Consider the following 16,946-nt stretch of genomic DNA (forward strand, 5'->3'; position numbering starts at 1 on the left):
GCATATATGTAAACCGGCACCAAACACAGGTTGCTGTTCACATTTGCAGCTATATAGATATGAACTCTGTGTTTGGCGCTTAGATCATACAGGTCTTTGGAACTTACATTTTACAAATAAACAATATACAAGTTAGGGTATTTACAGGTGATGTAATGATATGTTGACGTATTTATACCAAGTATACCAGACTTTAACCATTTTATGATGTATTTAGTTGATCACAAAATACTGTATGTGCCTTTAGATTGACAATGCAATGTAAACGGATTATAATATTTTGTTCACATCCGTTTATATTCAGATACAAGAAGAAATGGTGGGATACTATTCCAAACCCTGAAAAAAGCATGATTGTCAAGAGGAACCCGATACAGGTGAGCTAGTAATTCTAATAAAATGATATTGCTTTGTTAACCACTTAAGACCCGGACCATTATGCAGGTAAAGGACCTGTCCCCTTTTTGCGATTCGGCACTGCGTCGCTTTAACTGACAATTGCGCGGTTGTGCAATGTGGCTCCCAAACAAAATGTACGTCCTTTTTTTCTCACAAACAGAGCTTTCTTTTGATGGTATTTGAAAACCTCTGCGGTTTAAATTTTTTGCGCTATACCGATAGAGACAATTTTGAAAAAAAATCTATATTTTTTACTTTTTGCTATAATAAATATCCCCTAAAAAAATATCTGGGTATTTAGAGTTTAGTTTTAGGAATATTGCAAATCTCTATGCACTGTTCCCCATAAATTGGAAAATATAAGCCTAAACTCATGTTTTGTATTCTCTGTACTGGTAATATCGTTTCCCTTTACTGGTAATATAACAGATACTAAAGACTGTATGTGTGTATTTTTATTCCTTCAAATTTCCCTCTAAAATAATGCTATCATTTTACTATTTAGAAACATCAATTAATTCCACATAAAAAAGATGCTGCAAAAAAATCTTGGTAAGTTCACACTCCATATTTTTTGCCTTGAAACTAGGGGTGCAACGGATCAAAAAACTCACGGGTTGGGATCGTTCCTCGGATCAGAGTCACGGAGCTGATAATTTTTCGGATCACCACCATATATAGTCCCCACTGTAATGTCCACATCTCCCCCCACTGTAATGTCCACATCTCCCCCCACAGTAATGTCCACATCTCCCCCCACTGTAATATCCACGTCATCTCCCCCACTGTAATATCCACAGACATCTCCCCCACTGTAATATCCACAGACATCTCCCCCACTGTAATATCCACGTCATCTCCCCCACTGTAATATCCACGTCATCTCCCCCACTGTAATATCCACAGACATCTCCCCCACTGTAATATCCACGTCATCTCCCCCACTGTAATATCCACAGACATCTCCCCCACTGTAATATCAACGTCATCTCTCCCACTGTAATATCAACGTCATCTCCCCACTGTAATATCCACGTCATCTCCCCCACTGTAATATCCACGTCATCTCCCCACTGTAATATCCACGTCATCTCCCCCACTGTAATATTCACGTCTTCTCCCCACTGTAATATCCACGTCATCTCCCCCACTGTAATATCAACGTCATCTCCCCACTGTAATATCCACGTCATCTCCCCCACTGTAATATCCAAGTCATCTCCCCCACTGTAATATCCACATCTCCCCCCCCCCACTGTAATATCCACATTTCCCCCCACTGTAATATCCACGTCATCTCCCCCACAGTAATATCCACATCATCTCCACCCCACTGTTATATTCATATCCCCCCCCCCACTGTAATGTTGTCATCTTCTCCACTGTAATATCCACGTCATCTCCCCCACTGTAATATCCACGTCATCTACCCCACTGCAATATTCACGTCATCTCCCCCACTGCAATATCCACGTCATCTCCCCCACTGCAATATCCACGTCATCTCCCCCACTGCAATATCCACGTCTTCTCCCCCACTGCAAACTCCACGTCATCTCCCCCACTGTAATATCCACGTCATCTTCCCCCACTGTAATATCCACGTCATCTTCCCCACTGTAATATCCACATCATCTTCCCCACTGCAATATCCACGCCATCTTCCCCACTGCAATATCCACGCCATCTCCCCCACTGCAGTATCCACATCATGTCCCCCACTGTAATATCCACGTCATCTTCTCCACTGTAATATCCACATCTCCCCCCCCCACTGTAATATCCACATCTCCCCCCCCCCCACTGTAATATCCACATCTCTCCCACTGTAATATCCACATCTCCCCCCCACTGTAATATCCACATCTCTCCCACTGTAATATCCACATCTTCACCCACTGTAATATCCACATCTCCCCCACTGTAATATCCACATCTCCACCCACTGTAATATCCACATCTCCCCACTGTAATATCCACGTCACCTCCCCCACTGTAATATCCACGTCATCTCCCCACTGTAATATCCACATCTCCCCCCCACGGTAATATCCACATCTCTCCCACTGTAATATCCACATCTCCCCGCTATAATATCCACATCTCCCCGCTATAATATCCACATCTCCCTGCTATAATATCCACATCTACCCCACTGTAAAGTCCACATCACGCCCAACCCCACTGTAATATCAACATCTCCCCCGTCAGCGCGCCACTCTGGGAAGCTCATCTAGGCTGCCGCAGGGTGTACCAAGATGGCCGCCCCGGAGCTAGGCCAAAGCTACGGCCTTTCCTATGGGCTCAATTCGCGGGTCGCGTGGTGTACTGATCCGCGAACGTTCGGATCACGGGTCAATGACGATCCGTTGCACCCCTACTTGAAACATTGTTGTTGTTATCAGATTAACACTCCTCTTTCTCTTCTCAGTGGAAGTTTTTTTAACAGAATTATCAAAGCCCACAAGTCTAGATGTGGCCAGCTCACCCAGCATGACACTATCCGACACCCTGTCATTGGCATTATAAATTCAGACTGTAAAAAGTTTATTTTCGAACCAAAGAATGAAGATATTGAGAAATGTGTGGAAATGTACCCCAAGGAGGAATGTGAAGACAACCCAGTTCAAGAAGATCAACCAGAACATAAGGCTGAAGATCTCCCACTGGAAGAAGATTTTGCAATTACCAATATGTTTTTTGCTATTCTTAGTGATTCATCAAGCTTGAAGTTAGATACATTTGAAAACTTACATACAGGATTTGATAAAGAGGAGAAACAACAAAACAATTTAAATGTCCCAGAACTCTGGAAATTGGGATCCCACAACTATAACTCTGATAATTCTCTAATGGTCTCTTCTCCTAATATAGATGTGGTCAACATCCCATGCTTTGATCGATGGCCGGACAATGAAATAGATTCCATACCATACAGCCCACAAGCCAGTATCAAGGACAACTCATATCAGAGTAAGGGGAACTCTTTAGCAAGTCCAGGTTATAACAGCTTTGCCAATGCTATATCCGAAGCAAGAAAAGATTTTATGATCAACACAACAAAATCTTTTTGCCCAGACAATTTCTCAAAAACCACAGTTCTTGACAAAAATAAAATCTATGAACAGCAGTTGAGTCCAAATAATATTCTGTATCACAACACAAAATATCTTTGTTCCCATCATCGCGAGGACAGTTTTCAACCAAACATAAAACCCAAATCTGGACAAATCATATTGCAATGTCAAGAAAGTAAACCTGGTCCAACTTATTTATGTAAAGTGTCAGGATATCAAAGCTTTGATCAAGCAGTCCAAGAAAGCGAACTAGACCTTGGGTGCCAGTGGTCCGGATATAAGAGTTTTGACCAAGCAGTTCACCACAGTGATGAAACCTCTGTGAATGAAATGAATGGATATAAAAGCTTTGATCAAGCAGTACAAGAAAATCATCCAGTGTCTGGGTGTTACATATCTGGCTATAAAAGTTTTGAACAAACGCTTCAAGAAGGTGATGACACTTCTGTACATGAAAGTAATGGATATCAAAGCTTTGATCAAGCAATTCAAGAAAGTGAAACCTCAGGAGCAAAAGACTGTTCCGTTCTTGACTCAGGATACAAACCATTTGAAAGTCTTATATTCCAAAACCATTCTTATTCAGATAAGAACGGTTGTATTTGTGAAAATGATGACTTAAGGGACAGACACTGTGAAAATAACACAAACTTTGACAACAATCAAGAGTATAGGCTTCTCTCTTCAGGGTCAATGGAACTTATATATAAGAATTCTGTGAAAGCAACAAAGAAAAAATATCCATCTTTTGGAGATAAAACCTTTAATGCATTAAAGAGATCAGTGGGTGCTAACAATAACACCGACATGACCTTAAAACATGAAGGTAGTAGACCGTTAGCATTGACTTTTGACATATGTGAGCATTTGAGGAACCTGGAAAACTTGCATAGACATAAGGTGCCACTCATCAACCTAGAAAACAGTACAATCCTCATACATGGGGCAATATTTCCTTGCCATCTGGATAAGGGTTCTTTCACTCAAGAACAGCTCACAATTAACAAGAATCTTAGTCTTCAAAAATTCCCTTCAACTTCATATACTTTTGAGAATACTTCTTTTCATATGCCTTTGTATGAATTAGATGCCTTAGATTCAAGTCAGACAACTAAACATTTATTAATTCAACAAAGCAGTTTGGATAAAGATGGCAACTCCTACATGAAGATAAAGTAGTTAACCCATAATGATGCTCAGTGTTGCAAAACAAAATTGCTAACCCAAGCCAAACTCTTAAGCCCTGTACACACGGCCCAGAATCTCGTCAGGAAAAAAACGTTGTTTTTCCTGACGAGATTCTTGGCAAGATTCTTTTGCCGGCCGAGTGTACACACACTCCATTCAAAAGAACCGCTGTTCTTTTGAATGCCACGAACGCCGTGACGTCATCGACTACGACGAGCATGCGCTCGTCACATTCTATGCTGTCGCCGCCATCTTGCTACACTCTACCTATGCCTTGGAAGCTACCGCACAAGTCATTTCGAGCATGTGCGGGTTTCCACGGCGACAGGTAAGTATACAGACGCTCAGGTTTCTCGGCAGGAAAACACTGCAGAGAATCACAACGAGAAAATAGAGAGCAGGTTCTCTATTTTTCTCGTCTAGATTATGGGCAGTTTTCTTGACGAGAAACCTCAAAGCCTCGTATACACACACAGGGTTTACTCGGCAAGAAAGCTCTGCCAGCAGTTTTCTTGCTGGTCCTTGTCGAGAAAACCAGAGCGTATGTACCGCGTACATACAGTCAGAATTTCCGTCAACAAATGTTCGATGTGAGCTTGTTGTCGGAAAATCCGACCGTGTGTATGCTCCATCGGACATTTGCTGTCGGAATTTTCTGACAACAAATGTTTGAGAGCTGCTTCTCAATTTTTCCGACGGAAATTCCGATTGTGTATAGCCAATTCCAACCCACAAAAATCCATGCATGCTCGTAATCAAGCAGAAGAGCCACGCTGCCTATTAAACGTCATTTTTCTCGGCTCGTCGTACGTGTTGTACGTCAACGCGTTCTTGACGTTCGGAATTTCCGACAACATTTGTGTGACTGTGTGTATGAAAGACAAGTTTGAGCTAACATCCATCGGAAAAAAAATTCACGGTTTTGTTGTCGGAATGTCCGATTGTGTGTACGCAGCTTTAGGCTGGCCAAAGTTGTTTTTTTTTTTTTATCTAATCAAAAACATATTCTCTCATCCACACAAGCAAAGTAGATGGATTAATCATTCCCACTGTGCTATTGCATTCTGACAGCAGGGACTCTTTCAGTATCAGAACATACTGATCAGTGCTGCAGGCGATTGGCTGCATGTGCTGATGATTCAATTAAAAATTGTCAACATTCCATTGAAGAGAAGCCAATCATTAAACTGACTTCTCTTGGAATGGCTATTGACAGATCAAAATTCGTCTGGTCTTTGATGAACCAGATGATTTATATCCATCTATGGCCAACTTTATTCCACCAGAAAGCTTGCCACTGGCTGGAAATTAATAATAGAATTCATCTGAATTAATGTAGCAAGTGAAATCTGATATGACGGAACATCTTGTTTCTATGAATAAATGATCTTCAATTTAAATGTTCATAACAGCAAAAAAATTAGGGGACACATCTTTTTCATAGTGAAGGGCGTCTGATGCTGGCCATTTTGGTGTGGAGCTCTTGAGTGTTTAAATTTTGTTTTAATGTCTTAGCAGATTCGCTACAGTAACAATGTATATCACACTAAAGTACCCAATAACACTTACCTTCTTGAATACCTAACACTTCACCACACCCTACACTTCACCACACCCTACACTTTACCATACCCTACAACCAGCTCTTACAAATTAATTGCAAAAAGACCTTTTAACGCTTATCCTTCCCAACCTTGACACATAACCTAATATCTACATTAAAATCCTAACACTGAATTTCCCAACCTATAAAATTATACCTTAGGACTTAAAGTGTTTATTACCTCAACATTTCATTATCCTGATATGTGTATTTTATACCATGTACTTGTGTTGGAAAGTATCCTGTTCTCGTTCTATTGCTTCCTTATTGTGAAATACCTGGTGATCCTGCCGGTAGGGTGACCACATTTCCAAATTGCCATTCAGGGACTCCCCCCTCACCTTCTCCAAAAAAAGATGAGGGGGCGGGGAGAAATGTAGTCTCGGGGTTGATGGGGAATTTGGCGGCGGGTTATTTGTCAGGTGAATGTGCCACTTGACACCAGATGCAGTGCCGCTTGCCACCCATAGCCTGCCACCAATGCAGTGCTGCTGTCACCCCCTATGCATGAGCCTCGTGCGTAGAAGGAAAGGAGTGAAGTCACTATCTGGAGAGTGAAGATCACACCAGTCCCTGCTGCTTGCCGCTGGGTGCCGGAGAAAGAGGAGGTGCCGAGATGGGTGGGCCTCGCTGTCTGAGAGTAAATTGGCACTGGTTGCCTAGGCGCCTAGGGGCAGATCCACAAAGATCTGCCCTGGCGCAGCGTATCAGAGATACGCTACGCCGCCGTAACTTACTTGTGTTATCTTCGAATCCTTAAAGATTTTGCGCCGTAAGTTACGGCGGCGTAGTCTATCTCTGGCGGCGGAATTCAAATCGGCGATTAGGGGGCGTGTTTCATTTAAATGAAGCGCGTCCCCACGCCGAATGAACTGCGCATGCGCTGTCCCTAAATTTCCCGCCTTGCATTGCGCTAAATGACGTCGCTAGGACGTCATTTTTTTAACATAGACGTGAATTACGTCCATCCCGATTCACGGACGACTTACGCAAAAAAAAAAAAAAATTCAAATTAAAGGCGGGAACGACGGCCATACTTAACATGGCAAGTCTAACTATATGCCGCAAAACACCAGCTTTAATTATACGCCGGAAAAAGGCGACTAGAGACGACGTAAAAGAATGCGACGGCCGCGCGTACGTTCGTGGATCGTCGGAAATAGCAAATTTGCATACCCGACGTGGAAAATGACGCAAACTCCACCCAGCGGACGCCAAAGTATTGCATCCAAGATCCGAAGGCGTACGAAGCCGTACGCCTGTCGGATCTAACCCAGATGCCGTCGTATCTTGGTTTGAGGATTCAAACTAAAGATACGACGCGGGAAATTTGAAAGTACGCCGGCGTATCAGTAGATACCCTGGCGTACTCTCTCTGTGGGTCTGCCCCCTAGTTAGTAGGGAATGGCTGTGTCTTCTATTTCATTCCAGGACACATGGAGGTGCCCGGGACCCAGGACAGACATGTCGATTGCGGGACAGTCCCGGGCAATCCGGGACACGTGGGCACCCTACCTTCAGGCCCCCTGCTTTCCTATTTCAAACTGACCACACTAGTCATAGAAGCACATCTGTCTCAGCGTGGTCAGTTTTCTAGCTGTGCTGGGAGAAAAGCCTGCCTGTCCTCCAGTGGCCAAAACTTGTGCTGACATGCCCCCTTCACAGCTCTTCACTGGGTAGATCAGCGTACTTCTGTTCCTCTTCTTTCTGACGCCGCCCCCCCTGCAGTCTTTACCCTCACCTCTAAGCCCTTTATGCAACTGAGAACAGAGGTAATGTGATCACTCATTTAAAAAAAAGGAAAAATAAGTATTTATACATTTTTTTTATACATAAACACAAATGTTTTCCTTGCATTTCAATTTTAAACTTACAAGGTGATGGTACACATACACTTCACATTCACTTTAATCCCCCCCCCCCTCCATACGTTATCATTCACCAAGCTTTAAACCAAGCCCCTAACACTCCCCCAACCCTAATAACCTTCTAAGGCCCCGTACACACAAGAGGATAGATCCGCTGAAATTGATCCGCGGATCGGTTTCAGCGGATAGATCCGCTGGTGTGTACGATCCAGCGGATATTTATCCGCGGATATATTTTGGGCCGACCGATTTCCAGCGGATAAAAATTTCTTAGCATGCTAAGAAATCTATCCGCTGGAATCGGCTCCAGCGGATCGATCCGGTGGTCTGTACAGACTCACCGGATCGATCCGTCCGAACCCATCCCTCGCATGCGTCGTAATGATTCGACGCATGCGTGGATATCCTTATATGACAGCGTCGCGCACGTCGCCGCGTCATCATCGTGGCGATGGCGCGACACGTCACCGCGGTGTGAATTCGGCGCGGATTTCGATCCGATGGTGAGTACACTCCAGGGGATCGAAATCCTCAGAGGATTTATCTGCGGAAACGGTCCGGAGGACCGTATCCGCGGATAAATCCTCTCGTGTGTACCCGGCATAACACTAACCTCTATTCTGCTGCTGGGCACTCACATCATACTGTACCAGGTGGCTCTGTGCCAATAGCCTGCAGAACCAAAATCCTGGCACCAGAATAACCAGATCCATTTTATGTACAGTATATATTGCAGAATTTTCTAGTTTCTATTTATCAATCTATGAATATAGACCTATGAATGTATTCCTAATGGACTGCTCAGTGGAATTAGTTTGTGATCTTTTATAGAGATATAGAATACCGTACATTAAAATGTATAAATGTAGAGAGTTTTATTTTTATTGTACTTTGCGCAATGCCTTTGCACTTTGCCTTGCTCTATTAAGGCCTCATACAAACTGGTGATTTTCAACTTTGGAATTGCCTCTTAAATGAACACAGGAAAAATAATCAGTTGTTTCCTATTGTATTGTGATTATGTGCAACACGATTAAATGTCCTTTGTTATTACTTTTTAAGCACTTCCTTCCCGCTGTACGATTATAAACGCTCTTTGAAGAGGAATACCGTTGTTTTGGTAGCAGCTAGCTACCATAACCCCGGTATCCTCTTCAAGAGCCGGCGGTTCTCTTTCAGATAAAAGTGGTTTCTGCGGCAGATTCGCTGTGAGATCACTTTTATTGGCAGCGGGAGAGGGGCACCACCATCCCGGTGCCCTCCGCCGCTTACCGTGGGCATCGGTAACGGCGGAGGCAATCCGGACCTGCCCCTAGCCTGACATGGAGACGAGTGAAGGGACGATGGCCCCCGGCGGTCTCCAAGTCATTGCAGGGCGGAAGCGACGTCAATACGTCACTTCCGCCCATAGCTCTTAAAGGGACATTTTATTATTATTATTTTTTCAAATGACAACATTTTTTGTGTAAATATGAGATCTGAGGTCTTTTGGACCCCAGATCTCATATTTAAGAGGACCTGTCATGCTTTTTTCTATCACAAGGGATGTTTACATTCCTTGTAATAGGAATAAAAGTGACACAATTTTTTGTTTTATAGAACAGTGAGAAAATAAAAAATAAAAGGTAAAATAAATAAGAAAAAAAATGTTTTAAACGGGCCCTGTCCCACCGAGAACACGTGCAGAAGCGAACGCATACGTGAGTAGCACCCGCATATGAAAACGGTGTTCAAACCACACATGTAAGGTATCTCCGTGATCGGTAGAGCGAGAGCAATAATTCTAGCCCTAGACCTCCTCTGTAACTCAAAACATACAACCTGTAGAATTTTTTAAACGTCGCCTATGGAGATTTTAAAGGGTAAAAGTTTGTCACCATTCCACGAGCAGGCGAAAATTTGAAGCGTGACATGTTGGGTATCAATTTACTTGGCGTAACATTGTCTTTCCAATATAAAAAAAAATTGGGCTAACTTTACTGTTGTCTTATTTTTTTATTCAAAAAAGTGTATTTTTCCCCAAAACAGTGCTCTTGTAAGACCACTGCGCAAATACGGTGTGACAGAAAGTATTGCAACAACCGCCATTTTATGTAAAAGAAAAAAAAAAAAAAATATATATATATATATATATATATATATATATATATATATATATATATATATATATATATATATATATATATATATATATATATATATATATATAATGTTTGGGGGTTCTAAGTCATTTTCTAGCAAAAAATACTGTTTTTAACGTGTAAACACCAAATCTCAGAAATAGGCTCTGTAATGTAGTGGTTAAGAGCTCTTTTCACATTGTTCTGCTTTTTCAAATAAAAAAAAATCTATAAATCATGTGTTTCTATTAATTTAAGGGTAACTCCACTTTCGTGGGAGATAAAATAGCAAATAAAGAAAAAAATAATATAGCGTATACAAATGCAACACAAGTCATATTGTAATAGAATGTTATTAAAAATGACCTTTCCTTTTCAATCTGCAGCCGCTCGAATTTTCTGAATATGCAATATGGCTACCTGGAGGTGTTCTGTACACAGAGGGCCAGATTCACAAAAGAGATACGACGGCGTATCTCTGTTTCTATCTATGCGACTGATTCATAGATTCATGCAAATTAGGAGTTACGACGGATCCACAACGGATTTTCGCGTTCGCTACGTCGCCGCTAGTCTAGTTTCCCTTCGCAAAGTTAGTCGTTTTTTTTGGTGCCCTAACTTTAGTCAGCAAGCGTATTGCTGTCTAAAGTATGGCCGTCGTTCCCGCGTCGAAATTCAAAATTTAACGTCGTTTGCGTAAGCCGTCCGGGAATACGGAAGTACGCTACACGCATCGCCGTTCGAAAAAATGACGTCACTTTGCGCAAAGCACGGCGGGAGTTAGGAAACAGAGAATGCGCAGTAGGTCCGGCGCGGGCGCGCGCCTAATTTAAATGTTAGCCGCCCATTCTATTTGGCCCGCCTTGCGCCGGACGCATTTACGATACACCGCCGCAAGTTTCCAGGTAAGTGCTTTGTGGATCGAGCACTAAACCTGAAAACTTACGGCGGTGTAACTTAAATGGCTTAAGTTTCCTAAGGCGCAATTGTACGTGAATCTGGCCCAGAATGTGTACAAAACGCCCCCCAGAAACATAATTTCCTGCTTGTGTCTGATTGGCTTACTGATTTTCCCAGAAGTCTACACACATGCCACATACACACGATCGGTTCATCCGATGAAAACGGACCGATGTATTTTTCCATCAGATATCCGATGAAGCTGACTTTCATCAGTCTTGCCTACACACCCTGCCCCCTGTGATGTCATGACCCACTATTCCCTGGGCGGTGACGTCACAAGAGGGTGGGGCCTCTGTATGACGTAGACTTATCAACCAACTATATACAGTGTAAAGAAAATAAATAAAAAAAAACGCAAAGAATACCTGACCCTTTCCACAAACGCAGAGGCACAAAAATGCATTGATTTGAACGTTAAAAAAATTCCCTGCATTTCTGCAAAATGCAAAATTCATCAAAAAACGCATTAGTGTGAATTGAGCCTAAAGGGGTATCCTCATTGAATATCCAGCAGTTTCGGGGATAGGATAAGAAAGACAAGAAAATAAAGAAGAGAGGGTGGGAGGTTACCCAGCACGGTGGTATGACCCCTCTTCAGGGAGCCCTCGGCGTGGGTAAAGAATAGAGAGATCCTAATGGCATGCATTTCCAAGGCATTAGTAATGTCTCATCGAAGTTCAGGGGCGGGGCTGGGCCGAGTCATACACTCAACGTCTATTGATGCTGAATGAATGACTCAGTAGCGCGATCGCAAGGTAACCCCCTCGAGAGAGTGCTTCTCCTAGGGGGTTATCTGATGCGGGGAGGAGCCGCGAGATCCGCCGAGGGACCCCAGAAGAGGATGGTCAAGGCCACTATGTGCAAAACAAGCTGCACAGTGGAGATAAGTATAACGTTTGTTTGTTATTTATTTTAATTTTTTTTAAAACAAAGCTTTAGGCTCCATACACACTGAAGCTGATAAACTGTAGTTTATTGGCGTTTTGGCTTTTTTTTTAAAAGCCCATAAACTGCACTTCATGTTAGCCTATGTGTCCATGCACACATGGGCGTTTTTAAGTGTTAATGAGCACTGGAGTTTATGGAATTTTTTCTGAACGCCAGAAATTTGCACTCAAAGTGCAGTTCTTTTGAGGGAAAAAAACGCTAAAAAATGCAAAACGCTGATAAATGCTAATAAACGCTCAAAAATGCAGCTCGCCAGCATTTTTTTATCCATTAAAAAAAAAAAGCTACACTGAAAAACGCTAATAAACGCTGTTGCAAAAACGCTAAAAAACGTTGAAAGGCTCCCTGCAAAGCTACTGGCGTTTTTTATAGTTTTTTTTTTAGCTTCCAGTGTACATGGAGCCTTAGTATCACTTTACATTGACAGGACTAATCTGTGTACCATGTGAGCACATACTGCAGCCAGTCTGTGGGAGCCAGAATTATTGTTGGTTTGTAGGGGATCAAATACTTATTTTACTCACTGAATTGCAACTCAATTTATAACATTTATAACATTTGCATGATGTGTTTTTTCTGGATTTTTTTTCTTTGTGAGTGGACAAACTTACAAAATCGGCAGGGGATCAAATAATTATTTTCCCCACTGTATTTCTCAATTAAACATTTGGCAGTTTCATGTGACACATTGCGCCTAGACGCGCTCCTATTGGCTCAGTACAAGTTCTGTATCAAATCAAATCACATTGTTTATTCTATAAATGGAAGATCATCAGCACTTGACCTCACACCGTCACTTATTGCAAAATACATACTCAGGAAAATTGACACCCTGCAATTTTTAGCCTAAATTTCTGATTATCATAGTTTGTGTATCCCATGCATCCGATGCTGCAAATTTTATTTTATATTTAGCGAGGTGAATACAAATACAGACACTGAATTGTTCTATTGTAGGGCCCCATTAAGCATTCCTGCTTGCGACTCTGATTTGCACACGCGTTCACGTGTCGCTCATAGGGCAACCCATTCACTTTATGGGCTATGCCATGCACGTACAGAAAAAGTGGCACATATAGGGAGAAGTGTTGTATGCTCATGCACACGTAAATGTGGATGCAGGATCCATCTGCGTTTACCTGAACACAACTACATACCGCCATTCGCTTGTACTGATGGCAGAATGCGTCACGCACAGCTCCCCGGGTGCCAGAAAGTGTTGGGGATTTTTTATGCCTCAGCACACAGAAGCTGCACAGCATTTGTGTGCATTGATGTCTATGAGATGGTTCACATCTCACGCCGAACGCCGAAACGCCATACGCCTGCCGACTGAAAAAAAGTCCCGGACCCTTTTTTTCAGGCAGCATTGGCGTTCGGCCATAGACATCAATGCAATGTCTTGTTGGAAAAAAAAAAAATTAAACAAATCGCGGCAAAATACGCCGCGTACGTAGCAAACGCTTGTTGTCGCGCTAGTCGCTTGAATCGAGCGTTTCCATTACTTTCTATGGGAAATGGAAACACTCAAAAACGACCAAACCGCCCGTTACGCGCAACAAAAAAGGGTCCGGAACTAGTTTGAGCTTCAGTCGTTCGGCGTCAGGCGTATTGGCGTGGAGATGTGAACCATCTCCATAGGGAATAATGTATTTTTTCCCCTCTAGCGTATTTGATCGTCGCGCTTCAGGCGACAAAACGCTCAGGTGTGAATGCAGCCTTAACCTCATAACATAAACAACAGACACCAACAGACACCAAGTAATGAAACTTTCCAGTTAGGAGAAATGTAAACTACATGGATCTATTATATGTCTCTCTTTTCTTACACTTGGGGATGTACTGGGGGGACAGGCTGACTTGGGGGGGGGGATTTTCTTGGGGTATGGGAAAGGATTACACTGGGGAAGAGACTGCCTTGGGGGGATGTACTGGGGACTGACCTGGGGGGGGGGGGGATATTACTGGGGGACAGGTTGACCTGGGGGGAAAGGAGTATACTGGGGAATAGACTGACCTGGGGGGATTGTACTGATGTACAGACTGAGCTTGTTTGATTTAACCACACCTATTAAGCTCCTTCCACAGTTTTGGCCACACCCACTGTTCACTGGGGTACGCTACACGCACTGCATTGCTCTTCTACTTGGCGTGTCCAAAGGTGTGCCAGGTCTTTTACAATCCTAACAACATTCCTGCACTGTAAACAGTGACAACTGTTCACCCTTTAAAAAAAATAACTATCAAGCGCCTGAAAAAACACAGCATAGTGTCCTGGTCCCCTCCACTCCCAGTAGTGTCCTCTGTCCCCCCACAGCAGTTCCCTCCTCCCACAGTAGGGACCTCTGCCTCCTCCCTTTACATCACTTCCCACTATAGTGTCCTTTTCCCCAATAGCAGTGCCTTGTACCCCCTTCACCCTGCAATAGGGTCCTCTGCCTCTAATATTGCAGTGCCTTGTGTCCCCTTCACATCACCTTCAAACTGTAGTGTTTTCTGCCCCCCCCAATGCAATGTCCTTCACACCCTCCCCCACTGTAGTGTCCTGTGCCCCCCCAAAGCAGTGTCCTCTGTCCCATCACACCCTTCCCCCACTGTATTGTCCTCTGCGCCCCCCAATGCAGTGTCCCCTGTCCCCTTCACACCCTCCCCCTACTTGAGTGTCCTTTGCACCCCCCCCCATGCAGTGTCCTCTGCCCCCTTCACACCCTCCCCCATCCGCCCACTGTAGTGTCCTCTGCCCCCCCAAAGCAATGTCCACAGATATCTCCCCCACTGTAATATCCTCAATCACCCCCACTGTAATATCCACTGACATCTCCCCCACTGTAATATCCACAGACATCTCCCCACTGTAATATCCACAGACATCTCCCCCACTGTAATATCCACAGACCTCTCCCCCACTGTAATATCCACAATCACCCCCACTGTAATATCCACAGACATCTCCCCACTGTAATATCCACATCATCTCCCCACTGTAATATCCACAGACCTCTCCCCCACTGTAATATCCACAGACATCTCCTCCACTGTAATATCCACAGACATCTCCCACTGTAATATCCACGTCATCTCCCCCACTGTATTATCCACGTCATCTCCCCCACTGTAATATCCACAGACATCTCCCCCACTGTAATATCCACATACACCTCCCCCACTGTAATATCCACAGACATCTCCTCGCTGTAATATCCACAGACATCTCCCCCACTGTAATATCCACATACACCTCCCCCACTGTAATATCCACAGACATCTCCTCGCTGTAATATCCACAGACATCTCCCCCACTGTAATATCCACATACACCTCCCCCACTGTAATATCCACAGACATCTCCCCCACTGTCATATCCACAGACACCTCCCCCACTGTAATATCCACAGACATCTCCTCGCTGTAATATCCACAGACATCTCCCCGCTGTAATATCCACAGACATCTCCCCAACTGTAACATCCACATACATCTCCTCACTGTAATATCCACAGATATCTCCCCCACTGTAATATCCACAGACATCTCACCACTGTAATATCCACAGACATCTCCCCACTGTAATATCCACAGACATCTCCCCACTGTCATCCACAGACATCTCTCCCACTGTAATATGGTCCACATCTCCCCCACTGTATAGGAAGATTAGTGCTTGCTTAGTCTTACCAGAGATGCCGGCCGAACACGAGAAGTTGAGGCCGGGTGATGACGTTAGCTTGCCGCTCTAGGCTCACCTAGGCCACCGCCGGGTGGACCAAGATGGCCGCCACTCCAGAAGCTAGGCCGAAGCCACGGCCTTTCCTATGGCCGAGGCAGCAGCAGAGCTCCGCGGATCACGTGGTGTGCTGATCAGCATATGGTGACCCGTTCGGATCACGGATCATTTACGATCCGTTGCACCACTAGTGCAAAGAAATTTGATTGATCAAAAAAATTTACGATTAATCGAGGAATTAATCTTTAATTTCCACAGCCCTAACAAATATATAATTATAATTTGCAGAGATTCTGAAATCACAGTTTACAGTTTCGTGGATTGAAAAACAACACATAATTGAAGGCATAAACGGGGCTAAGTACTCATGTGTTGATGTGTACTGATTGTGATATTAGATACTTTAATGTAACAAGGCAAACTACATTCTTTAGATAAAAAAAAAAAAGCCGCCAGCAAGTGACAACCTGCAACACTAAATTCTGTATTTTCAGTGAACCTGAGCAAGTCTATATTTTGATGCTGGTATTCAGGATCTATATCTAAGAATAAATGGTATCAGAAGTACCATTCCAAAGGAAAGCTTTACCATCTTTAGAAAGCTTCCACACGCCTGTCCCCATTGCTTTCGATCCTGGCTATTGATCCATATGGACTGCTAATCAATCAACACACCGGAAGCTGATGAAGAAGCTTGAAGCTTGGAAAAGCATCCCTATATTCTGCTGGGAATGTGAACACTTTGGGTGACCTTTACTTCTGGGCAAAAAAAAAAAAAATGGGAGGGGGGCCAGCCGGGCCTGTAAGGGGTCCTGGGGACCACCAGCCACTTACAGGTGTAATGCAAAAAAAAAAAAAATGGGGGGGGGGGGGGCAGCTGGGCCCCTGGGGACCATCGGGCCCTTTACAAGTGTAATGCCTGTACCCCCCTGATGGCGGCACTAGGTGTCAGTGTTTCTTCATTGACAGCAGCTTTATTCCATCACAAGTGCGCTCTCATACCCTTGCTGGTGGTGAAGGCAGGGGTCTTGGTTCACACGGCATCACTCTTGGCTT

General features: G+C 43.8%; 1 protein-coding gene across 1 annotated transcript in view; it reads left to right on the forward strand.

Moving 5' to 3' along the window:
* The window catches only part of LOC120943422 (interleukin-4 receptor subunit alpha-like), a 51,783-nt gene extending 47,051 nt beyond the window's left edge, over positions 1-4,732 (forward strand). The window contains exons 8-10 of the mRNA XM_040356709.1: positions 305-377; positions 905-951; positions 2,831-4,732. Of these exons, the coding sequence (XP_040212643.1) occupies positions 305-377; positions 905-951; positions 2,831-4,655 (1,945 nt within the window). The 3' untranslated portion in view covers positions 4,656-4,732. The remainder of the gene's footprint in view (positions 1-304; positions 378-904; positions 952-2,830) is intronic.
* The last annotated feature ends 12,214 nt before the right edge of the window (positions 4,733-16,946 follow it).

This window comes from Rana temporaria, chromosome 6 (assembly GCF_905171775.1).
Source record: "Rana temporaria chromosome 6, aRanTem1.1, whole genome shotgun sequence".
Taxonomy (NCBI): Eukaryota; Metazoa; Chordata; class Amphibia; order Anura; family Ranidae; genus Rana; species Rana temporaria.